Genomic DNA, 25,197 nt, shown 5'->3' with positions numbered 1-25,197 from the left:
AGTTAACTTTAGCTGTTTTAACAAGGTTAGCGTAACTAGCTAGCTAACTAACGTTAACTAGCAAAAATGCTTTGCTAGTAGCTGGACTTCATTCATTACTGTAATCATGTAACTCATATAAAGTGATTTAAATATTTTGTTTTGTTTTACGTTTGCTTATGAAAGGGTGTTTCAGTCAAAACAAGTTATATCAGTGCTTTATGATTTTTGGGAAGATTTAATGTAAGCTAAAGTTTATCTTCAAACAGTGCTATTATCAAGATTTCCCTGTCTAAAATGATGTTTGTTCCTTACAGTAGGGAGCATCATCCTTATAGAGATCTTGCTAAATTAATGTACATCTCTATCTCTTTTTAAAAAAGGATCTTGCTTCTGGTGTGTGGCTAGTTGACAATGTAGGATAGGTACAGCATGATATGGTGATGATTCAAGTTTACATTACCTTTTTTATTTTTTTTCTTACAGAAATTTCAGAGTAAAGTCCTAATGTAGATTGACAAGACAACGTTTTTGGTACCTAAACCTGCTGATGGTATTCATAGAGAGATCAGCAGCATGTCCGCTGCATCTTCAGAGAAAAGATCCCATGATGGAGCTGCACAGACCGGTGGTAAAAACATTACTAGGCCTGGATCCAAGGTTAAGAAAAAGACCCACTCTTCTGAGGTGAAGTTACCGCCTTTATGTTCGGAGCCAACTGCTTTCACAGCAGCCTTTACAGCTAGGCCTCTGTTCAGACCTGACAGACCTTTATCAGTGGTGGAACTCCCTCGTCTTATAGCCCAAGTAGGACCTGGGAGAGCCATGGGGGACACAAAATGGACAAAAGGACCTCGACTTATGGCCTCAGCATTGGGGACCGATATCCCTATCAGAACTGCCGATGATTGGACAGCACAGAGGTACGTGGAATAATTATAGAGATTATTTTGATTTTAATGCACCCATTTGTTTTGATCTGATCTTGAAAGTTTTGGGTATGAGAGTCATTCCTCATTTAGTTTATGTGAAATGTTTTGCTAATTTAGGACATAAATACAATCCTGTTATTACACCACGTCACAATAATAAATGCATGCAATATGTAATGATGATGATGATGATGATGGTATGTGATAGGATTAGGTGTGTCTTGGTAGGCCTTTGAAACAGTGGAACACACTGCTTGAAATAAATATTTCCCAGGCATAGTTTTATCCCAGTATATTATAGAAATTCTCACACTTTTCTTTTCATTTACCAAAGTGGCATACAGAGCTGACCAATTTAGCTGTCAACATTTACTCCCCAAACGATTTGATTCCTGGATTAATTGCTTTGTTGTTTACACTCCGTTTTTATTGTTTCAGTTTTACAGAGAAAGATGAATCAAAAAGAGCCACAATGTGTAAGGACACAACTGTGAAAAATGGTAAAGTGACCAAACCAAATACAGTTCCTCTCACTGGCACAGAGGTAGTTCATATTTTTGTCAACAAAAGAGACTTGGGAGAATTGGCGTTTTATTACCTGAAGGAAGTGGATGGAGACTTTTACAGGTACACTATAATAACACAATCTGCCACCCTTTAATTTCAGACTCCCATAGATGCTATTATGTAGTAGTGTCATTATGCTCGGATGCACACAATTAAACTAGTAATGCACAGTGATATGTCCTCTTTGTTTTAGACCCTATGACCTGCGAGTGGTCCATTCCAGTGAAGCTGGTTCTGAGCACTACATCTTTTCCCCTAATTCTGTACTACATGTGACAGAGAGGGGTTATGGTGGAATTGTCAGTCTGGCAGACTGGCATAGAGAGTCTGTGTCGTGGAAAGCTTTGCAGGAAATTCCGTTTTTCAGGGAGTTTAGACTGCGGAAAGCTTTCACCTTGTAAGTACATACGTATACTGTAAGCCTTTCTCTTTTTTGTTCATCTTCATGCTCTATGTGATTGGTGCTTTTTTTTTGTGCCAGGTGGCATAGAAATGTGCGCAAGATCTTTTTTCATCGCAAGTGTGAGGATCTGCAAGATATGCTGGTTATGGCTGTACCTCAGTTCAGAAATGCTCTTTTTCTGTTCAACAGGTGAGTCAGTTTCATGTGCAAATCATTCAATATAAGTTTTATGTTATAGTAGTTATTAGTTGATTTTGGCGTAATACCCTAGACTTAATTAGCCAAATTTGGACATGACCTTTAAATGTTAGATGGGACAGATGTTAAGCTTTAACGTTGTTTGTTCAGATTACCTGATAATGATACTATATCTTTTACAGAATAATTGAAGAACTGAAAGGAACACACCAACTGCCACAGGACGAGTCTCAAACCTACACATTGCTGGAATTCAAGAATGTACTGATAACCAAGAATCAAGATTGTCTGCACATATTGGAGAAGTTATCACAGTATCGCGCTGGCATCCTAAATGCGGTACCACAATTTTATTTCTGATGTAAAACAAAACAATAACAAACTCAAACCTGTGTTAATGTGTGAAGAATAGCATTAATGATAGAGCATTCTAGAGCAGGGGTCTTCAACGTTTTTTAAACCAAGGACCCCTTAACTGAGAGAGACGGATCAGGGACGCCCTACTACGTATATTATATACATTTAAGTTGCATATTAAACTTACAACACAATAACGTGTAGGGCAGCCTAAAGCCTTTATACATACCATTTTAATGCATTAAATACTAAGCTATTAAAATAATTAATACTTGTTGGCATGATTTTATAAATCATGATTTAATGTTAAACATTCATATAGCACAGTGAATCCTTAGGATGAACTGTATCTGTGGATGGCTAAATCAGTGACTACCTTACCTTCAATATGTGTTTTTTTTTCACAAATAGGCTGATTTATATTTGCAAATAATATGCTGGATTCATGTTAAGAAATTTTAGTTTTTGAAAAAATCTGATCTAGAGCATTAGACATGTTCAGACAATGTTCATATGAGAAAGAAGCATGTCCATTTCTGGAATAGATGGGCTTGTGGTCAGTTTTCTTAGAAAAGCAGCACTTCGGGAACATATGTTATTAAGTATTGTCACTGTAAAACCTCTTTTATCCTCAGGTGAAAGAGGGCAGCTACAAGGCAAAACAGGACCTGCGCCTGCACATGGAATATGCTAAAAAGCCAAATAAATGCTACGAACCTATTCACCTCCAACTGGCTCACCAGCAGGACCTGAAGAAAGACTTGGCCCGGTCTGAAAGCATCTTGCAAAAATTGGGCAACTTTGCTGCTCTCGTCAATCAAATGATCGTGCAAAGTCTCGTCACGATCATCCGACAAGATGTCGTTTCTTTTCTCGACAATGTTTTGAAGGTGACAAGAAAGCATTCCTTAACTCCAATTATGTAGCAGCTACAAGGACACAAACTTTTTTGCTAGAAAAAAACAACTATTAAGAACATAATATCCTTGTCACTTTTTTTTGTTTATTGTTGTTTGTTTTTGGTTTTTCAGAAAATGTAAACACACACACACATACAACAAAATAAAAAGAAAGAGGACATAGCGCGACCATAAACAAAAACTAAACTATAAATACATTATAGGACAGGATTCTAGGAAATAGACAGTGATGCACAGACCCTTGTGTTTACTTGTCACTTTTGTTTTTAACACATTTTCAGATACTGTAGAGCACTGTTGCAACCGTCTCTCAAGATATAACCAAAAGAAAAATAGATACAAAACATTTTATTACTTTGAAATAATAGAGGACGCATCAGATAAAAGAAATTGACAATGAATTGAATTAACATTTAATTAAAAGAATGCTATTGATGTATTTTTGTTGTTAGAGGAAAACATCCCAGCAGTGCTGTCTCTTCCACACTGAGGTGTGTTTCAGTGCCAATAGTCAGCTGGCTGTGGACCCACCGATACATCTGTTCCAAGAAGCTGTGAGTGAAGCACTCCTGACTGTTGGGGACTCTATAATTCAGGTAATTTACAAAACTTCACAGTTGCAAATGCAGCCATACCTCTAATACAGTATATGATTTAATTGTAGGAACTGGATAAGATAAATGTGTGACAATTGGTTAAAAGGTAGAAGAAAATGTTTCATTTTTCTAAAAATATTTGCACTAGTAGATTATTAGTATTGAAATGTCATGGACAAATATGAAGTATGAATACCTCCATAAGGTTACTTTGATGTAATTGAAAACCATGGTCAATAAGACAAATCCAACAATGATGTAGGATTTATGCTTGCATTATATTTACATGTTATGTTTATCACAGCTGTTCATTCCAGCTGTGTTGTTTCTGAACAGCATATTGACCATAAATTAGACAATAAACTCAACTTCAAGGAACATGTCACTGCCATCCAGAAACGCGCACAACAAAGACTACATGTCATACGCAAAGGGAAAGCCCTTTCTGTTGCCCTCCACCTCCTGCTCCTACTTTCCAAAAGCATCATCCAACCCACCCTGCTGTACTGCTCACCTTGTTTTTACACAGTGCTAACCGCCATCTGCAAAAACAAACTCTAAAATCTAAAAAACTAAAATCACACATATTGCCTCCAAGATAATCAGTCTCCCCACACCCAGCTTATCAGACATGAATGACACAGCCATCACACGCCTAGCACGTACAATAGCAGCTGATACAGACCATCCCCTGAATCAGTTTTTCACACTACTTCCATCCGGCCGCAGATACAGAGCACTGACTAAAGCCTATTTCACCAGCGCCATCACAGTGCTGAACAAACTGTAATACCGCCACCACCACCTCAGTTGCTTTGTAGTTTTCACATTTGATGTGTCTATGTGGGTGTCTTAATGTGATGTGTTTTTTTTGGTATATGTGTTACATGTTTTATGTGTTTTTATATGTGTTGTTGTGCTATGGAACATGAACAGAAGATGTGGAAATAATTATCCCTATGGGACAATAAAGACTCTATCTATCTATCTATCTATCTAAATGTAGCACCAGTTACTCATTATACCTTTCTTCTCTGGTAGATGTGTGACACTTGTGGATTCTTCCTGGAGATCAGCAACAGTGTCGTCACTTCTGATTCTGCTCAGGATTCAACCTCTGCCTTCAGTTGTATTGAACATTCTACTATTACAGGTAAAACCATTTGCATTGAAGCTGGTCTTCAAATTTCACTGTTCTGATTTTACTTGTGTTGAGGTTCTGCTGACCCAAACCTGCAGTTTTCATGTGAAAATGTGCTTGATTCCAGCCCAAAGTTGTCATTCATGTTTCTGTATGGATCGATGTAAACTAAACACAGAAATTGTTTCGAAATGAGATTATATCTTTTATCATTTGTTTTATAAACTGTCATCAGGGGAAAGTAAGAACAATGATGCAATGACTGGTAGGAGAAAGTTTTGCTGCTGGCAATTGCTCAGAGACCTGCCATCTCACTGGCTAGTGCTGCCTAAACAAACCCTGCTAATGGTGCAGGGCAACAGGGTGCATGGCTGCTACTATCCCCTCCCTAAGGGACAGCTGGAGTGGCAGATCAGCATCAACGACGTTACAAAACAAGTTGAGAAAGAGCAGGCCAAGATCATACAGGCAAGACTTTCAAATCAAATACTAGGTGATGTTAGTACATAATCAATAGAATCTGCACACCTGCTCATGTGTTACAAGTCATTCTCAATGTTCTTTGGACAGGAAGCTGAAGTAGAAATCCAGCAGCTGTGTGAGAGTTACTCATGGTTGGTGGACATCCATTTGTTCATTAGCCAATGGAGTCAAGCCTCTTTGGAATCCATGAAGGGTCAGTCTGCTTTACTATATGAGGAGCACATAAAGAAGATACACCACTGGACTGAAAGAATTGACACAGTTCCCTCATCCATCTCTACCTCCAACCAACTGTTCATCATCCAGTGCACCAGCATAAAGGAAAATCTAGGTACGTCTGCTCCAAAGTAATTAAATCTCTTAAAAGACTCTTAAATACAAATACAGATTTCTATTCAAGATCAACATTGACCTAAAAAAAAAAAAGATGAGTTATTGTTCCCTGGCTTTGTAAAATGGTAAACTGTATGGTCAATTAATGGGTTGAGAAATTACTTTCTTGTTTAATGCTGAATTCTCTTATACTCTTTGCCTTTGTTTTTTTCAAGGGCAACAACTGAGATTCATTGAGGAGGAAGTGCTAGAGCAGCTAGTTGAGCAGATAAAGCTGCATTCAGAAAGCATCATAGCAGACTTGGAGAGGACTACTGCTGATCTCAGGGCACAACCCAGAGACTTACATGACCTCTCGAAATACGCTCTTATGGTAAAGATGCTCTTTAGACTTTATACACTAGAGTGTTCTTTGTAGGCCTCACATATTTGTCAACATTTCATTCATGATTTGATACTGTAGCATGATAAATTTTTTCTAACATGATATCAGATATTTTTATGATTTTTGATTCAAAAACCAAGCATACTACATATCACTGTTTTTGTAAAAAGCCCTTTTTAAGCAAAAACATTATTTAAGGGTATAAGGGACCTGAAACTCACCAAGCAATGTAACTACATAGCTTTTTCATATTCAAATTCAAGTTAAAAATGACAGTCAACAAAAGTCACGTTACAGTACATTTGTTACAGTGTTTGGGTATATTTTACATCACTCAAACATAGGTTTTAGCCATGATAAACATAAAATTGATACAGAATGCTAAATCTGTCTTATTATTTCAGATGAGGGAGTCTGTGAAATTGTTGGCTGACACGCAGAAACGTTTGGAGTACATTCACTCCCTCCAGGACATTATTTGCATGAACTATAGGAAGATGACTGAACAGGAGCTGACTTTGGAACAAAAGGTCTGCAGGCATAAAAGTGAAAATGATGCTATTATTAACTACATTATACTGTAGTATAATGTTACTTAGTTTCGTGCATCATTTCGGAACATTGCGGCTGTTTGACCACATCTCAATTATCGTTTTTTCTTCACGGCAGTGTGTGTACTTGTGTTTGTGTTCTATATTTAGATGCTGGCCATGTTGGATTGCTTTATTCCCCTCTTGAAGCAAGCAGATAGCATCGTGTGCCACCGTCTTCCTTCAATGGCTAACGCATTGGACACAATGTTCTCATTTTTGGTCTGTGACCTTAAAAATATCGTCTCTAAAGCTACATCTGGACCCTTCCTTGACCCAACCCAGGATGTAAAAGAGATGGTCTCCAAACTGAACCACATGTATATACATGTGCACAATCTCAATGCAAAGCTGGAACAACTTAGTAGGAACAGCCAAAAACTACACGGTGAGATGGTGTAAATTATGTACATATATGATTTTGGGGCTTAAAAAACGGATTTTTGAACTTGATAGAAGAAAAGAAGAAAATGAAAATTAAGCTAAAAAAACTTGGTGGTTTTGATCTTATAACAACAATGGGAAAAACTGTTGTCATGTTATGTATTTACAAAAGTCCTAATCTTATCAGACTGTTATGGTTTATTGTCTCCCATTAGAACATCCAATGGATTTGACCGTTTTGACAACAGATGTCCATAAGCTCAAAGCCCGTAAAGAGTTGTGGGAGCTAATAGCTGAGTTTACATCATGGATGGAAGAATGGAAACAGTTGATTTTCAGTGAGGTAACATGTCAAATGAAGGTCTCTCTTATTGACAACATGGTAAAATATTTTTAGCAAGGAGGTAATTATTTATGGTTGAAAGTGTACTTAAACTAGAATTTGCTTTCTCTTTAATTGATTGACTTTTTTTTATTTGGAGAAAACAAGTACGCTTAAAAAACTGGAGTATTGGCAAGCACAGCGTATCTCATAATACATATACGAAGATGCTAAGCAATGCTTATAAACCATTCTGAGTTATACAATTATGAATAGTTTGTTTTGTGATGATAACAATCTTCTAAGTTATCATAATTGTCCATGTGAATTAAACCAACAAATCTTCTGAAATATTTTTCCGTCAGGTTGTGGTGTCACAAGCTCAGGAGAAAATTGCCAAGTGGAAGGAACAAGCTTTATCTCTAACAAGTATCATACCTACTCATGATGCAGTGCTGCAGGAGACTTTAGGAATCCTGGAAAGCTTAAGCCATCAGGTTGCACCCATGGCCAAGCTGCAGAGCCCCACACTCAAACATAAACACTGGAAAGCCATTTTCCAAGGTCAGACACGTTGGCCATGTTGGTAATGCATGCATGAAACCAAAGCATATCTAAAATAATCAAAATACATTCTGTCTGACAGGCATGGGCCTACTGTATGTCTCAGAGAAGAAGGTGACTGTTGCTGAACTGATGTCTCAACTACTTGAAGTTGACCAGAATTTCATTACCAAGGTGAGAGCAGGAAAGACACATTGGGCTGTAATGGCAGTGCAACTAAAATTAGGAAATAAATGCCTCTCAATACAGGGTCAATAAACAACAAACTCCCCTTATATGCCACACATGTTACTTGATTAATTTGGCTTATGGTACATTTTACTCTGTCAGATATGCAGGGATGCCCAAGCAGAGTGTAACATGGAGCAGACCTTCCAAAAGCTTCAACAGGGATGGAAAGCCAGACTTTTCCAGGTGGATAAATTCACTGTTCCTGTTTGGCAGCATCGTGAGCCACAACATGGATTATCAGAAAAGCCCACAAAGGGCACAATTTCAAATCTTCAAACTGCCATTCACCACTCCTGTAAAGATGCTAGATTCACTATCATTGGTGAGACTCAATAACAAGCTGGCAAATGAATAATATATCTCACTATGTGTGAAAAGCAATATTCTACTTACAAGTTGCTGGGATTTGCCATGTGCTTTCTAACTCAGGTCTGGAAATACACTTTGCTGAGATAGAGAGTGATTTGATGGCTCTGTCCACCATGTTGAAGTCCCCACACAGTGTTGAGTTCAGACTGCAAATTGAGGATTGGGTGCAATCACTACAAGATCTTGGTAAGGTGGATATTCAGAAAAAGAAATGAACAAAGCAATATTTTGACCATTTGCCACCAAGTGCAGAAACAGTATGGACATTGCATTGTCTTTTGTTCTCCCTTTCAAAATTAACAGGAAAGCTACTTTGTTTAATTGAAAGATACCAGCAAATATGGGCTTCCCTGACCAAGATGTTCCATGAAACATCCTTTAGTGTTCAGAGATTGGATATGGTATGTCCTTATGTCATCACAAGTCAAACATATCTAATGCAATGCTATGAAACCAAAACATGTTGATTGTCTTTCTATTTTAATTTTATAGCTGGAGCGATTCCAACCAGTTGATGAGACATTTAAGGAAATTATTCACTCTATCTTAAGTGACCCTCATGTGTTGAACTTCGTTTATTCCAAGAAGACAAATGTCAGATTCCATGGTGAAAGCCTTTGCCAGATTCTCATTGATGGTTTGTCTACAATGGAGGCCATTTCCAACCAAATGGTGGATTTTCTGGAGACCTTTTGTGAACAGTTTCCAAGACTCTGGTTCTTGAGTGATAGGGAAGTGATACAACTACTCTCCTTTCATCCAACGCCTTTTACACTGCAACCCTTTGTGCGCAAATGCTTTAAAGGGATACGCTGGCTTGAAGTGGATTGTGAAATACCATCTAATACAAGAGGTGTGAAGAACTGGGGGGCTACATCTCAAAGCCACAGAGAGATGAAGGTGCTAGGGTTTTTTGGTAGCCTCCAGGAGCACATAACCTTTCTGTCTCCTTTGGAACCAAATCCCAATGCCTTGGTATGGCTTTGTGTCTTTGAGAAACAATTAAAGTTGACAATGCTACAGCTCATGAAACAATGTGCTATTGTGAGAAACCAGCTTGAACCACCCAGTCAATATATGGCATGTGATAACGAAGTTGGAAACATCCTGTTCCACATTGCTGAAAGGAGAAAAATTGCAGTACCTGCGCTGGATCTGCTGTCTGAATACCCTCTTCAGTGTCTGCTGGTGGCTGAGGAGGCAGTTTGGTGCAACGCAGTTCTACAAGCTTTCCAAGAATCAGGCCCAGCGACATTAAGCAACATAAAGGCATACAACTCTGCAAAACTGAAAAACCTTGGCCGTTCAATTAGGGATGGAGTCACAGGGGCTAAAAGGGAATCTCTGGTTTCTAAGTACATGATGATGTGTCTGCGTGCTTTAGTGCAGCTTACAATGAAGCATGCGCAGCAGCTATCTCGACTCATGGAGGTACAATGTGGGCTGGAGTCGTCTTTTGAGTGGCTAAGTTTAATGAAGTATCATATAAACTATGAAGATTTTAGCCTGAAAGCCAATGAACCAACGTGTTGCGTGGATGTTTTGGGCCATCGTCTTCAATATGATTATGAGTATTTTGGTCCAGAAGATTGGGTAATGATGCATACTCCATCCACAGATCGGGCTACACTGGGGATTCTGCTTGCTCTGACAAGCTACAGATGTGGGTTTGTGAGTGGACCGTGCATGTCTGGAAAGAAAACAACTGTGGTCCAGTTAGGAAAAGCACTGGGGAGGCAGGTTGTCGATATGCAATGTTGTCCAAGTGTAAGACCTGGTGTTGTTCAGCGGATGCTGTTGGGCGCCCTCCAGACTGGAGCATGGCTTCTGCTGGACTCTGTGGACTTACTAACACAAGGGGTCCTGTCATCACTGGGGCAGAATCTAGTAGACATCCATCAATCCTTCTCTGAGTTAACAATAAATGAGAATCAGAGAATGAATGAGGAGCCAAAGGACAGGACTGCTGAAGGGGTCACTGGTTGCATAAACATTGTTGATTCTGAATGCCATATGGTACTTGCAGGGAAAAGCATTTATGCCAGCCTAAGCTATGGATGTGTTCTTATCTCATCGAAGGGGCATACATCTGAGCTTCCAGAGAGTCTGCGGTGTGCAACTAGACCCATTGCGTTAGCCCATCCAGATTACAGGACCATCGCAGAAGTAATGCTAACTTCCATTGGTTTCTCAGAAGCTATGTCTTTAAGTCGACGTCTGGTGGCCCTTGTTAGCCTGGCCAAGGATTCTCTCTGTCTGCCTGATTTCATCACTGATAACCAGAGCTGCTATCTTGTTGTCTTGCAAAAGGTCATCTCCGCCTCTGAAATGCACTTACAACAAAGTGTAAGGCAACAAGAAATTTCTGATGAGGCTAAAGGAGCGACTGCAGAACAAACTGCTCTTGCGCCTTTACAAAATGTGACTACCAGAGTTGTTGAAAAGGATACAAAAGATACTGAAAAGCCTTCCAAGTTCAGCAGTTCACATTTGTCAATTATACAGGGTTTAATGGAGGAGACAGCCATTGTCAAAGCTATTCTTACTGTCTTCTCACCTATTCTTTATGAGCACAAGAAAGCCTCACAGTTCTACATCACCTTCAAGAACACATTCCCTATAGCATGCCAGTTTCCTCTTTTCCAACCGTACATTGAGGAAGAAGAAAAGAAGCAACTTAAAGATGCAGTTACAGAAGAATTACAAAAGAAACAGTTTCACTCTGACACTGAAATAATTAGCAGTGCTCTTACACTCTACCAGACCATGAAAATGTCTCAGGCAGTTATGCTTATAGGCCCCTTGGGTAGTGGAAAGACAACCTGTTACTGTGCTCTAGCTGGAGCACTCAATCATCTGGCTGCTAAGGGATTGGACTTTGTGTTTGAAAGTGACAATATGATTGAAGGAGATACCCCACAGGCAGAACCACAGATCTCTGCTTCAACCTGGAACTCTGTTGACACTGTGGTCTTGTTTCCTAACGCCATGTCCCATAAGGAGGTATTTGGCTGCTTCTGTGATAACAGAGGATGGCAAGATGGAGCTGTTGGAAAGGTTCTGAGAGATTTAGAACGACGTGAACCAAAAAGTTCTACAATCTGCAGCAATAGGAAGAAAAGTGATCAGACTCAAAAATGGCTGATAATGGATGGGAATCCTGTGGGGCAGCCTGGCTGGTTAGATTACTTAACTACAATGTGCAGTCCTGAGGGCCCATTTCTGTGCCTATCATCAGGTGAAACACTGCCATCCCAATCACACCTTAAGCTACTTATGGAGATCACTGATCTAAGTGATGCAAGTCCCTCTGCAGTTACCCGTTGCAGCCTTGTCTATGTCACAGGTACTGATCTTTGGAAGGCTGTGTGGAAGAGTGAAACAGATGCTCTCTTTTTTGAACACAAACTGGATCATGGAACCTTAAAAATGTGGAATTGTCTGGCTAAAGATCTTTTCGCCAGCACACTTAGTTTGCTTAGGCAAAATGCTTTAACTTCTGCAATCCATAATGAAGGAGAATCTCCTAAAAGTGTCATGTATGGACTGCAAGAAATCATGTCATTTGTTCGGATCCTACGTGCCCTCCTACAGCATTTTGGGAAGGATGTGGAAAAAGCTGAGACAATACCACAGATAGACAAACGAGGTATAACCATTAGTTATGAACATATAAGCTTGTAAAACATACAGACTAGTTAAGGTGACTTTACTTTTATTAATACTGTATGACATATTCTCCCACCAGATATACCTCTACACAGAACTGGTACAGCAGGCACAGATCCCCCAACTAAACAAGATCTGCTGGCCAGGAACCTTTTTCTGGTGGCTTATATTTGGGGATTTTGTGGACATCTGCATCCTCGGTAAGATAATCTTCATGCAACTTCTTTTGTCACATTCATTTATGCAAATAATTTAGTATGTATGTTATTGCTATAAACATTTCTAAAAACTTTTTTCTTTTTACAAAAAGCTCCCCAAAGAAATATCAGTCACCAATTGTCTTCATATTCTTTATATTTTTAGCCACTGGACAAAGTTTGAATTACTAGCCCGTCAAGTGCTGTTTACTTGCCGGTACAAAATTGTGGTTCCTGATGAAGAGAGTGTGTTTGAACACTTCTTTAACAAAGACAGCAAGATGTGCCCCAAGAACACACTGCTGACAAATTCCCTCCCTCCCAAGGTTTGTCCTGAACGTTCTGTCTAATGTAGTAAAAATACATAAATGAAGTCATCACTGCATTTACATTTTAACTAACAAGTGTCTTAAATCTATTTACGTAGTATCGGAAATATACCTATCTCTTGAACCTCATGTTGGAGGGAAATCAGCCAGTGTTGCTCGCAGGAGAGCCCTGTTCTGGAAAAACTACTCTGTGCAAAACTTTGCTGAGTTTTGACAAGCTTGACAAGCCACACATTAGCCTGCCAGCCAGTCCACTGCTGAGCTCCAGAGACCTGCGCACTTTAATGAATAACATCAGCCGCAAGAAGAACTGTAAAGATACTATGGGTTCCGTGACAAAACAGCCGGGACTGCTTCTTTTTGTCGATGATTTGCATGAAGCCCCCTGTGGTAAGTAAGACAATTTACCTTAGGAGAACTAATATGATTTTGCAGGGTTTGAACCTTAATGCCGTTAATATTTCTATCCTTCCTGTTGATAGATGTCTTTGGGAGGACGTCAACAGCTCTAGAAACACTACGACAGAGTATGTCAATGGGACATATTCTAACATTTGATACCTACAACTTCAATTTATTAAGTTCTGGAGCCATCAGCTACATGGCTACCTGTTGTGTCTTTGGATTTGGCAGTCACCACAGTAATGTGATATCCTCCAGGCTGTCGCGCCTGTTCTCTATCTTCGTGCTTCCCAGCCTATCTATGGACGTTATATTGTCTATACATTCTCCTCGGCTAAAAATCTGGCTCAAAGATTTGGAACTTAAGCACAGTGGTGAGGATATGGCATGTTGTATCATCACTGCAACTAAAAATCTCTATCATGCAGTATGTGACCAATTCCTGCCAACTGTGCAGAGACCCCATTTCATATTTTCCCATCATGACCTTCAGAAGGTGTTTAACGGGATGTGCCTGTGGCAGCCTAACATCCCAATCACAGGGACAATGCTGAAAAATAAATATTCACTACCAGGCTTTTCTCCAGTCCTGCCAGGGCCTGCAGCATCAGTCCTTAACATTGCACATCTCTGGATGCATGAGTGCATGCGCACTTTCAGTGATAGGTTATGCTCAGAGGATGAAAGCAAAACTCTTGTGTCACTCATAGCCAAGACAGCAACAGCACACTATGGAATTAGATTGGTTGATGAAATCCAGCCTGCCAGTTTATATGACCCACCCACTGTCTCAAACCTAACTATTCACACACTACCCATGGACACAGCAGGCACCTGTAAGCCACAAGGTCAGAGTCCAGATACACTAAATTTGCCTCAAGAGCCAAATCCAGCTGGCCTGTCTGACCCAAAGAAAGGCTATACATTGACTGAACCTTCCCTTGTGTCTGAAAACATTTGCTTAGAAGAGACAAGCCTAAAAAGGCTCCCTCTGCAACCCCAGATTCTTCAGCATATGGAGGGCATAGTGGCTAAACTTGTATATGGTCCTGAGCTCTCTGAGGCCCCAATAAGTCAGCAATACAGTTTTAAATGTAGCTCTTCTTATCAGGACAGAGAACTTGACGTACTACTGCAGGAGCTGTGTGTAGTCATCGACAGAAAAGGGCAAGACAAAGGACAGAAAATTGAAAATGACTCCAACATTACAACCAGATACATTGTACACAGACAGAGGGTGAGTCAGCTTTTACATATCCTCAGGGTGTTGCTCATACATGGAGGTCACGGAGTGCTGATTGGCTCAGAGAGAGGCACAGGCCGTAAAACCACTGTGCGTTTAGCTGCCTATGTAACAGGCTACCAGTTGATGGAGGTGCATCCTGGCAATGAGAATCAGTTACATGAAATCCTAAAAGAAGCTGGGAATCAAACTCGAGTGGATGGAGTTAATGTCATCATACTGGTCCATGAAGAAATTAGCCAGTCTGTCAGAGAAGAGCTGTTGGTAGTGATGTCTCACAGAACCTACACAGGGCTCTACACAGATGAGGAGCTGAGAAATCTTGTTTCCAGAGTGACTGCTGTGAAAAACTCAAGACGATACCGTATGGATGGTTGTATGTTTGAGAAGTAAGAAGAAAGTACCTAAATTATTAGTCTTCATGCTAGTTTGCCCACTGTTTAGGCCTAACTTAGAGACAACTGTCAGTCATTACCACTTACAACTGTGTATTTAAGCTTTAAGCCTAAAAAATACATTTAGTGTATTTAATGACATCCAAAAGAGTACCTAATGCTAATGTGCTTGTGATGTAGGCATTTGCCACTACATTCTTTTACAGTAGACTGTAGTCAAAAATGGGCTTATGAGAAAGTTGACTGATTACTTACAATAATTATTTGAAAAAGAAAATGTGAATACTTGTAAACCACATTTGTTCCGCTTCTTTTAACAAAGGTACTTGAGCCATATCCACAGAAATGTGCACGTGTTCCTGTTGCTTCCCTTCACCATTACGGACAGCAGTGAGATACCTGCCAACAATAGAACCCATGGATGGAATGTAAATATGCATTTTCTTTCAATTGCTTGAACCTTTGTACCTGTATTCATTAACAAAACACAAACTGTACTTTTCAACCCAGTAAGGTGGAGTAATCAGAGCAGGTACAACCATTTAAAATGTGTCCTCTCACGTTTGATACTTACAGGACCAACCCTTGATTAGGGTGCAGGACCCTTTATACCCCAACTGTCACATCACAGTTGAGTCATTGAGGTCCACATTCCAATTATATCCCATGTTGTTGAGTATACACAGTCCTAACTTAAATGCGGACCATGTGGACTCTACTCTGATGTGATATTTGGGCTCTCTATACTAAGGTTGTGCTATTATATATGTTAAATTTATAATGTAATTTCAAATTGTGTCCCTAAATGGATGACTTTTTTGTCATTTGTGATCAAGGCACAACTGACCAAAGCCCTGAGCTTCAGTTGCTGTGTAGAGGTGTACCAGCCTTGGTCCAACCAGTCTTTAGTGGAAGTTGCTGCTCAGTGTCTCAAAACCAGTCTCCACAAACGTGAGTCACACCACAAAAGTTAGTCTGTACTGACTTCATTTTTAGCATTCTTTACTGGCAGTGTTATTTCTGGTCTGTTCTAAGACATATCCTTTTTCACTTTCTTATAATTTAGTGGACAGAGAAGGCTCAGAGGCCAATCTGTCTTTGGCTATGGCAGGAATCCATCAATCTGCATGTCAGTATGCTTCTGTCCTTCTAAGAGCTCAACCATTCAGCCCTCAGACTTATATGGAGTTCATTGCCCACTTTGGTTACCTCTGCAGCCATCTGCACAAGCAACAGCAGAGTCAAGCCAACAGGTTAGTTGTTCTCAAATGGGTAGTTGGCTTTTTTCCTCTTTTTCTTCCCTGTGATTCTAGTATTTAATGTGCTGCTGTGCATCTCAATATACAGTATTTATGATTATACTACCATGACCTAGCTTAATCTGATAAAGTGATGATGATCATGCAATACAACACAGCTACACCACAAACTACATCCTGAACAATATCTGACACAGATGCAACAACATCAAAATGGTAACCTTTACAGAGGGAGCATTTGTTGGAGAGCTATTTAATTGTATTGTAGTAGACTGTACAGGTCTAAATGATATTTTCTTGACATCATATTATGTTGTTAAAACAATAACTATTGTATTTTTCCAGAGTTGCAACTGTTCTGTCTCATTTGGATGTCTTGAACAACACAGCTTTGCAGTTCAGAGAGCACTTAATAAGACTGCAAGAGAAAATTGCTGAGACGCAGCAGGTAATATAGAGCAATTCAGCATACAGTATGAAGTTCCAGTGTGATCAATATTCTATATAGGGTTTCAGCAGTATTGACTGCCACAATTTCAAATTCACCACGGTCATAATTTTCTTTTAAACAACCTTGTAAGCAATACATTCAGTGCACTTCAGATACTCGCACCAGGGAATATTGTTGATTAATTTCAAACTGAGAAACTCTTAACAGCAACATTTATTTCTTTGCAAGAGACTATGTAAAAGTAACCCTATGTATCTCAATTTATATTGCAATTTGAATATAAAGCAATATATATATATTTATATATATATATACTGTATATACTGTATATATATATATATATACTTATAATACAGCATCTTTTGTGAAAATTACAAATTTAGATATCTGCATAAACAATATATTCCCTCCCTCTTCATCCTGCAGCGTGAGAAAGAGCTCCTCAGAGCGGTAGATTATCACAAGAGCCTGCTTGAGGAAGCCTGGCAGAAATATGCGGTAGAGGAAAGCAAGCTGCATCACCTGGAAGAGCAGATTAATCATGCTCAGAAAAAGGTAAACGGATTTCCTATGTTATTAAAATCTGCATTCATATCTTATTTTAATAATATAACATATACTTACATGTATAGATTCACAACAGATCACATTATAAAAATCATCATCATACCATCTTCGGTTATTTTGATATTGGCTAGTCATATACCTTAGAACAATGTCGAGCATTTACCAAAAGTGTCACTGTAAATGAATTTAATGTTTGAAATCTTTTTTTCCCCCAGATAAAACCTGTGTTCCTGTCCAGTATTCACATTCTAAATTGTCTGAATCCATCTGACCTGGAGGAAGTGCGGCACTACAGAGATCCACCTGATGGAGTGGTGAAAATCATGGACGCTATTTGTTTGCTGTTTAATCGTCCTCTAGGCTGGGAGAGTGCTAAACAGCTTCTTGGACAATCCAACTTTTTCCAGGTTTGTGGAAATATATTTATATTGGAAAATATCTTTCCATCATAAATAAGTTTATAAAGGTCGGCAGTGGTTTAGTAATGGTGCGATTGCACAAAGTGGCATAGGAGGCTGTTTTGGTTATTGCTTTTAATGCTAATATACTGTATCTCTCCTAGGAGTTGGAGTTTTTTGACCGCTTTAGTCTGACAAATGAACAGCTTCAGCAGCTTGGCCAGATAGTTCACAGTCCCCAGTTTGTGCCAGAGTCTGTGCTAGAGGTGAGCAAAGCCTGTGAGTCCCTGTGTCGATGGGTCCAGGCTGTGTATGAGTGCTGCCGTATGCAAAACCAACTGTTGGTAAAGCAGCAATTGGAGGTTCTGGCCAAAAAGGCACGGGGTCAACTGCACCTGGCCAAGCAGAAAAAGGATCATGCTTACCATTGTCAAGAGAATGTAAAGGATCAATTGAAGTTGGTACAAGAAGAACTGGAGAAGGAACTGCTGCGACTGCCCACAGCTGAGAGCTCAGCAAGAGAAGCTACTATGGCTGCAGGACAGTTAGAGGCACATGTCAGAGACTGGAGGGCTGCTGCTCAGGTAACACGTCATTTGCAAATATACTTTTCATTTCACTTAAACATACAACTTCATTTTATACTTTGGTGTTATTTAAAAAAAATATTTATTATTTAAATGATTCAGATTTTCTCTATTTTATCCTCAGGAGGCAAAGTTAAGTAACCAAACTCTACCAGGAGATGCCCTTATCCTGGCTGCAATCATCTCTTATTTAGGCCCCTTTGGCCCTGATATACGCACAGAACTGCTGAACAAGTGGAGGACACTCTGTCAGACAGGAATAATCCAGATAGACCCCATGGACCCCAGAACCTCCCTGTTTACACACTCTGACACTGCACCTCCTTACCCCCTTCTTGGTTTCCCCATCCCTGTGTCTGAGAGGCTGAAGCTGCCTCTGGGTCAGGCAATAGGAATGCTCCAGGATGCTCCTTCTGATAGAATGGTTGTAAAGCTGCTGCTGTGGGGCTGCAGGAGTGCTTGGGTTCAGTGCTGGCCTCTACTGGCAGACACCCAGCAACATCTAGATGTAAACTCTCAAAGGATGCTCATCACAGGTAGGCCCTTAGATTACAACAGCATGGCTGGGATTTGGCCATTTGTTGCACCCTGTCATCCTAAGATCAATTAACCTTGTTAAAGTCTATAAAATATATGAAATATTAACTAATGCCTATTGCAACTTCGCAGAGCAGAAATAATGCCAAATATATATCACACAGTTTTTAAACCTCATTAATTCTATAGAAAATCAATACAAAGCCTATGTGAATTGTATTGGGAAACTTAAACCAGTACAATACGTGTCTTCTTTGCAGGAGAGAATGCCAAGCTTGAGAAAGAGACAGAGTGTGATGTGGTGGTTTGTGCTGATGATCCAGAGCTGCTGGACAAGCTGGACCAGGCTGCGGAGAAAGGTCAATTAGGGGATGACATTTTTTTTATTATGATAGTTGTTTTTGTGAAGTTACACCATCCTTTTTGAGATGTAACTTATTTTAGTCTTTCATTTTGCAGGTTTGAGAGTTGTGGTAACTCATGTGGAACGTGTGATTCCCAGTCATCGGTTTCTGGCCAGATTGGCACGCCCTGCTGGATGTTGCCTTCCAGGGTTAAAACAGCATGTTCAGCCGACCCACCCTGAATTCTGCCTCTTCCTTAGCACCCATCTGCCTGTCCAACTGCTTAGCAGTGGTAAGAAGGATTTTCAATTCAACTGTACATGGGGAGTCTCTGTTAAAGTCGCTTGGCATTTTTCTTGCAAAATAAGTGCAGGACTTTCAAATTCATTAATCATCCCAGTAAAATATGGATCCTAGTTTGTCTTGGTGATTTGCTAAAGTTGTAACTGCTACAGAGATATACTGAGAATTTTTTTTACAGATCATATGACACAGTATTAAGATGACATACTGCTATGTATTATTTGTTATTATTACTCAGTGCACGCAAGGGGTTAGATTGTAACATGGGATCTTAAAACAGAAAGGGATGAAATGGACACTCTGGACATTTTGAAAATGAGTTATTCTAACTCATCTGAAAGTACAGCTCACTGGGCATTCTTTTTTTGTTTCTTAGACATCCATCCGTCCATCTTGGCTCAGGTGCGCGTTGTTGACCTCTCTGTAAGCTCAGAAGAGATCCAGGAGCTAATGCTGACACAGCTGCTGCAGTCTGAGTGTAAAAAGCTGCTGATTCAACACTTGCAGTTCCAGAATGACAAGCAGTTGCTGCAGGAGGAACTGATCTCAAAAGAGGTGACAAGGCCACCATTTACAAAACTGTTTCTCTTGGTTATTTCGTCTCATATGATTCAGTGAAGTAAAGTAGTAGTAGTAGTAGTTCAAAAAGTGGTTAAGGCCTAATCTGCAACTAGCATACAGCCTAATTTCTGCCTGACACATCAGAGTTTGCTTGTCTCGTAATTGTTGTTATTGATTTACTCATTGTGGTACAGCCATAGTCAGTAAACATTTTTTTTGGAATTTACACCATGGACTATAATGGACTGGGCTTTTTTTGCATTACATAATCAAGCAATAACAATTTCTACATTTAAGTCAGACTAAAGCAGAGTGCAGTTCTTTTAGTTGATAATGTAATTGTCTGCTGTTGTTTATAGCTGCTGCACATCAGTTGACTGTACACAATCTTGTTATAGGATGCTGTGATGGACTACATCCTGCAGTCTAACACCTCACTGCTGGAGGATGCTGATTTTCTCCCCCGTGTGGCTGTTTGTCAAGAAGCAATGAAGAAACTGCAGGCTGAGATCCAGCAGCTGAGTGAGGAGATGAAGTACCACGAGTCCCTGCTGACTGTGCCCCGACAATTAATAAGGCTGGCTGCTGCCCTCTACCAGGCTCTGCAGGAGGTGTCTCGTCTTTCCCCTGCCTACTACTTTTCCCTACGTGGCTTCATCACAGTTATGCAAGAGGTCTTCATTGTAAAGGGCAGGCCATTAGTGTCATGTACCATTGGGAAAGTGCCAGCGGGCATAATACCGGAGGTCACAAACCGGATGGTAGCCCAGCTGCTGGTTCAATACAGGCCTTGTCTCTTAAAGAGCCATGTTGCTGTTCTGGAGCTGCTGCTGTCTGTGGCTCTGCTCCACCACAACCAGCTCTGCTCCGAGGCTGAGAGAATGGCTTTCCTCAGGGGCCTTCAAGACATAAAACATCCTGTCATTAAAGTGAAACCCTGTTCCCTTCCTCCCATTGTCTCACAGTCCACTAGTGCTCTGCCCAGCTGGATACCCCCTCATATCCACCCAGAGCTCCTCTGCTTGGAGAAGATCCCGGTCTTCAGAGGGTTGATTGCCTCTCTCTCCACTTGCCCCATACAGTGGCAGGAGTACCTGCACTTCCCTTCCTCCACTGTAGCAGGGGCTGTTCCCTGTCGCTCTCACTCCCATCTTTCCCTGCTGCAGCGGGCTCTCCTCTGGAAGACCATGCTCCCAGACTGCCTGGAGGGACTAGCTGAGGCCATGGCCACCTACCACTTCTGCCTGCCTGGACAGACAGCAGGGACTGAGGCCCCTCACACTGGGAATCCAGAGGCCCTCTCACGGTATCTTCTCAAACATGAGGGACCCATCATCCTTACATTGCCCAGTCAAAGAGGAGATAAGTGGACAAGCATTCAGCCTCTTCACTTAATACACAAATTGGCCCACTGTGTAGCAGAAACAAAGAAGGTAACGCACACTGTTTCATTTTGTTTCAAGTTAATAACTGTAGCCAAAGTACACCAATGCAGTGCTTGATGTTTTTATTGTTTTATTTTCAGGTGAAAGTCATTTCTTTTGGGGCTCTGTGTGACAAAGAGGTCATTCTCTCAATGCTGGACAAAGCTTTTAACGATGGCCACTGGTTGGTTTTCAACAACTGTCACCTGTTGGAACAATGGGATGGTAAAGTAGTGGCTCACCTCAGTCAGTTGATCTCTTCTTTTAGAGGTAAGTGGTCCATCAAGAATCAATTTAAATTGCATTTGTATTATTTATCATTAACAAATGCTCACAACCCAAGTTACAATCACGTTGTATCCATGTATCCATCTGCCTACTTGCCTGCCTACCTACATATTTCACAGAGGAGCGATGCCTGATTCATCCGTGCTTCCGATTGTGGTTTATAACTCAAGAATATGCATCACACTCCATACCAGGTAGATGTACTATATTGCCATTACTCATGTCTTTCTTTTTTCACTAATTCCACCATCTGGTACTAAGCTGTTATTATTGTTCAATATAGAGTGCCAGTCTAATCATAAACTTTGACAAACAGAATACAACAGAATAAAGTATATCTATTTTTTTATCAATTAAGGTAATCTCACAATCTTTAGTTTTCTCTTTCAATAATTACATTTATAATTGTTCCTAAGTGATCTAATTTATTGCCTCAAATAATACAGTAACCTTTTGTCTTGGTTTTGCTCAGGTTGTAATAATGATTATGATTTCAATGATGATTATTATTTTATATTATTGGAACAGCGGCAGTGCGAATGTGTTCCCTGTCTCTGGTCTGTGACTGTCCCTGGGATCTGAAGGAGGAGCTGAGCTGTTCCTTGCGACAGGTGGTGTCCATCGTACAGCGTCAATCACTGTCGGGTGTCAAAGCACACAACATGGATCTCCTCCGGCGCTGTGCCATCTTCCACTCTGTGTTACTGCAGAGACAGGCCTATAAATACTTAGGCCAAGGGAGAATCTACAGTTGGTGAGGAAATGGGCCCACATGCTCTATACTTTAGTTGATATAGAGGTGTTAAAATATTTGTATATTTGCCTGTCATATCCATGACAGAACAGACAGTGAAACCATTCATGATCTGAATTTAAGTCTTCTAATTCTTCAAATGGTGGATATATCACAAAAGATTAAGAGTTCAAGCTTGTGTATTTGGATTGTTTCTGTTTTGAAGGAGTCAGGAAGACCTACTGGCTTTGGTGGATGCACACATTTGCATTGCTAGTCTCTGCCACGACAAGGCTAAGGCTTTGCAGTATATAGCAGGTGAGGCAGCATTAACAGATAAAGCTGTCCCTCTGGTTCAGTTAATGTATGCTTTAACCTTGTTATACTTTTCATTTAGTCAATCTAGTGCATGGTGGCCATGTACTAGACTCTGCAGATTTGGAGGTGGTGGACAGCGTTGCCAAGACCTGCCTCAGCAGAGTGTCACCTCTGTGGGGCAGTGGACCACACATCCTCTCAGATATTACCAGCAACCCTGGCCACTTTGGTAAATAAACAACTTCCTGATAGTGTTATACATCTTACAAGCAAATTAATGATACAGTGAACTCGAGGAAATGGATTATGCACTATTCCTTTTCTTTACTTTTAAATTTTAAACATTTAGCTGAAACCTTTATGCAGCGCAAGTTACATGCTTGCAGCATTAAAATGAGGATACATTTTCAAAATCAACAAGACAAACAACACTTAGCAAGGGGTACAAGCGTTAGAGCCAACAGTGGATGTTTGTGTTTCTGTGTAGGTACAATGTAGTGATTATGGCTATGTTTAATTTCCTCAGATTTGTCAGAACTACTGCAGATTTTGGAGCAGGGTCTTCAGGATTCTGAATACATCAATGACCCCCTTGTGTTGGGCTTTAGTGCAGATGTGGCAGCTGAGATAACCAAGATCAATAGCCACAATTTGAACATACTACTGCAGGCCTCCCAAACTCCTCTAGGAAGAGTGAGGATTTTCTACACACAGCTAAGCCAGCCCACCACACTTTCAGCATACAGCCATGCTAGAGACAGACTGCAGGCTCTGAAGAGCTATCTCACACACACCCAGAATGACAGCACAGTTACAAATGCAGGAGCTGTCTTTCACAGTCACCTATGTGACTTCCTCCAGGCTGAGTGGGATGAGCTCATTGATTCGGTGTCCTCGCTCCTCTCACAGCTCCAATACAGCGCGCCGACATTTGCTTCCCTCCTCAAGCCCACTGACTTGTCTCACTTGGAGAGGAGGGCAGAGTTGCTCAGTGCTTATCTCTGGCACCACAACACTTCAGATCCTCCCGGTGCATACCGACTATCTGCTTTTAAAAATGCCAGAGGCTTTCTGGTGGCAGTGATGAGAGAGGCTGCTCAAGTAAATCGCAAATATATGAGTGATATAGCCCTGCATTTTCAGGTAAAATATACATTTGCATTCTAAAATGCTGTTCAATTTTTAGAACCCAGTAGATAAAAATAGTTAATTGCATACTATTGCATTATTTATTTGCAGGTGCTGCAGGTTAATTACTTATACTGTTCTCTTCCCTCTAGGTTCTGAGTGATAGTACATACCCAGCCTCACTTCCCCTGGATGCTGTGTATTTATGTGGCCTGGAGCTGAGAGGGGCATCATGGGATACACAGCTAGGAGCCCTACAGGACACAGTCTCTCTGCAGTCGTGCTCACTGCCCCTTGTTTGTGTCAAGGCACAAGTCAAGAGCACAAATACTGCCCAGGATACCTTCCCTTGTAAAAGTTCACATTTAAACGACGGCAGCAATGTCCAGATGGCACATGCTTCTTCATCGACTGTTCCACAGTTACCAATCTATCACTGCCCGCTCTATCTCGATGGAGAGCGGGAGAGTGGAAACCGGGGACTGGCAGATGTTAACATTATCACTACGTTTCCCCTACATGCCAAGCTAAATCCTGTGTTGTGTAGTTTGAGAAGGGTGAGGCTAGTGAGTATGCTCTGACTAAACCGTCCTGGTTTGTCCTGCTGTGATGCACCAGACTGACGCTCAGATGCAACTCTGGATTGACTTAAGAGTCCTTACTCATACTACATGAGAAATCTTGTAAATGTATTTGTCATTAACTGCTGTTCACAATAATTCATGTGACTTTCTGTTGCTGTATAATTCCTCGTCATACATTACGCTTTGTAATGTTTTGATTGATTTTGTAAGGTTTTTCATTAAACATTTGAACACAATAATAATGTCATAATGTCGATTAATAGCATTTTGTACGATCTAGCTTAGTGGTTCTCAAAGTTTTTTCAATAATGTATGTAAAGTACCCCCCCTGACCAGCGCGAAACATTTTTGGTAGAAAAAGAAAGTCTATATAAAGAGGTACAATACAGCGCTGGCAGTGATACATTTACTAACCAATAACCTTGTAAATAAAAAACATTTAAATGCTACATTTCAAATTTTTAGAATACATCACTAAATGAATTCAATATCATGGTATAGTTATTTTAGGAATTATGCATGACATATTTTTAAGCAATACAATAACAGCTATACAAAATAGCACATTTATTGCTTAAATATGAAATGTCATAGATTGACTTGTGTTGGCCATGACAAAACTGTTTTCAGCTAAATGTTTGTTATAGAAAGTATGTCATGTATAATAGGATATTGACAGCAGAAAGCTCAACAGAGGAAATGGGAACTTTCTTGTGTCCGACAGTA

General features: G+C 40.3%; 2 protein-coding genes across 2 annotated transcripts in view; both read left to right on the top strand.

The window, feature by feature from the left end:
* The window catches only part of LOC144531000 (extracellular serine/threonine protein kinase FAM20C-like), a 33,960-nt gene that overhangs the window by 8,017 nt on the left and 746 nt on the right, over nt 1-25,197 (top strand). The window lies entirely within an intron of this gene.
* Nucleotides 841-24,499, top strand: dnhd1 (dynein heavy chain domain 1). The gene is made up of 43 exons (XM_078268212.1): nt 841-902; nt 1,350-1,538; nt 1,672-1,875; nt 1,960-2,070; nt 2,262-2,418; nt 3,072-3,326; nt 3,809-3,952; nt 4,994-5,105; nt 5,329-5,561; nt 5,664-5,907; nt 6,125-6,282; nt 6,699-6,824; nt 6,996-7,272; nt 7,484-7,611; nt 7,956-8,154; nt 8,237-8,328; nt 8,485-8,707; nt 8,815-8,940; nt 9,058-9,155; nt 9,247-12,403; nt 12,503-12,623; nt 12,787-12,946; nt 13,048-13,339; nt 13,432-14,983; nt 15,312-15,417; nt 15,826-15,940; nt 16,056-16,242; nt 16,594-16,696; nt 17,126-17,254; nt 17,482-17,673; nt 17,829-18,248; nt 18,376-18,787; nt 19,049-19,147; nt 19,248-19,424; nt 19,812-19,990; nt 20,395-21,429; nt 21,522-21,690; nt 21,828-21,902; nt 22,237-22,462; nt 22,668-22,759; nt 22,839-22,988; nt 23,286-23,902; nt 24,040-24,499. The coding sequence occupies exons 1-43, from the start codon at nt 841-843 to the stop codon at nt 24,466-24,468; spliced, it is 13,332 nt and encodes a 4,443-aa protein (XP_078124338.1). The 3' UTR covers nt 24,469-24,499.

This window comes from Sander vitreus, chromosome 2 (genome assembly GCF_031162955.1).
Source record: "Sander vitreus isolate 19-12246 chromosome 2, sanVit1, whole genome shotgun sequence".
Taxonomy (NCBI): Eukaryota; Metazoa; Chordata; class Actinopteri; order Perciformes; family Percidae; genus Sander; species Sander vitreus.
Note: the sequence above shows the minus strand (reverse complement) of the source record. Positions and strands in the feature narration are given on the sequence as shown.

Excerpts from the sequence above, each read along its gene's own strand:
- dnhd1 (XM_078268212.1), top strand. The coding sequence starts at position 841 with ATGGCCTCAGCATTGGGGACCGATATCCCTATCAGAACTGCCGATGAT. Across the intron at positions 2,071-2,261 it reads GCTCTTTTTCTGTTCAACAG|AATAATTGAAGAACTGAAAG; the intron begins GTGAGTCAGTTT and ends TATCTTTTACAG. Across the intron at positions 5,106-5,328 it reads TGAACATTCTACTATTACAG|GGGAAAGTAAGAACAATGAT; the intron begins GTAAAACCATTT and ends AACTGTCATCAG.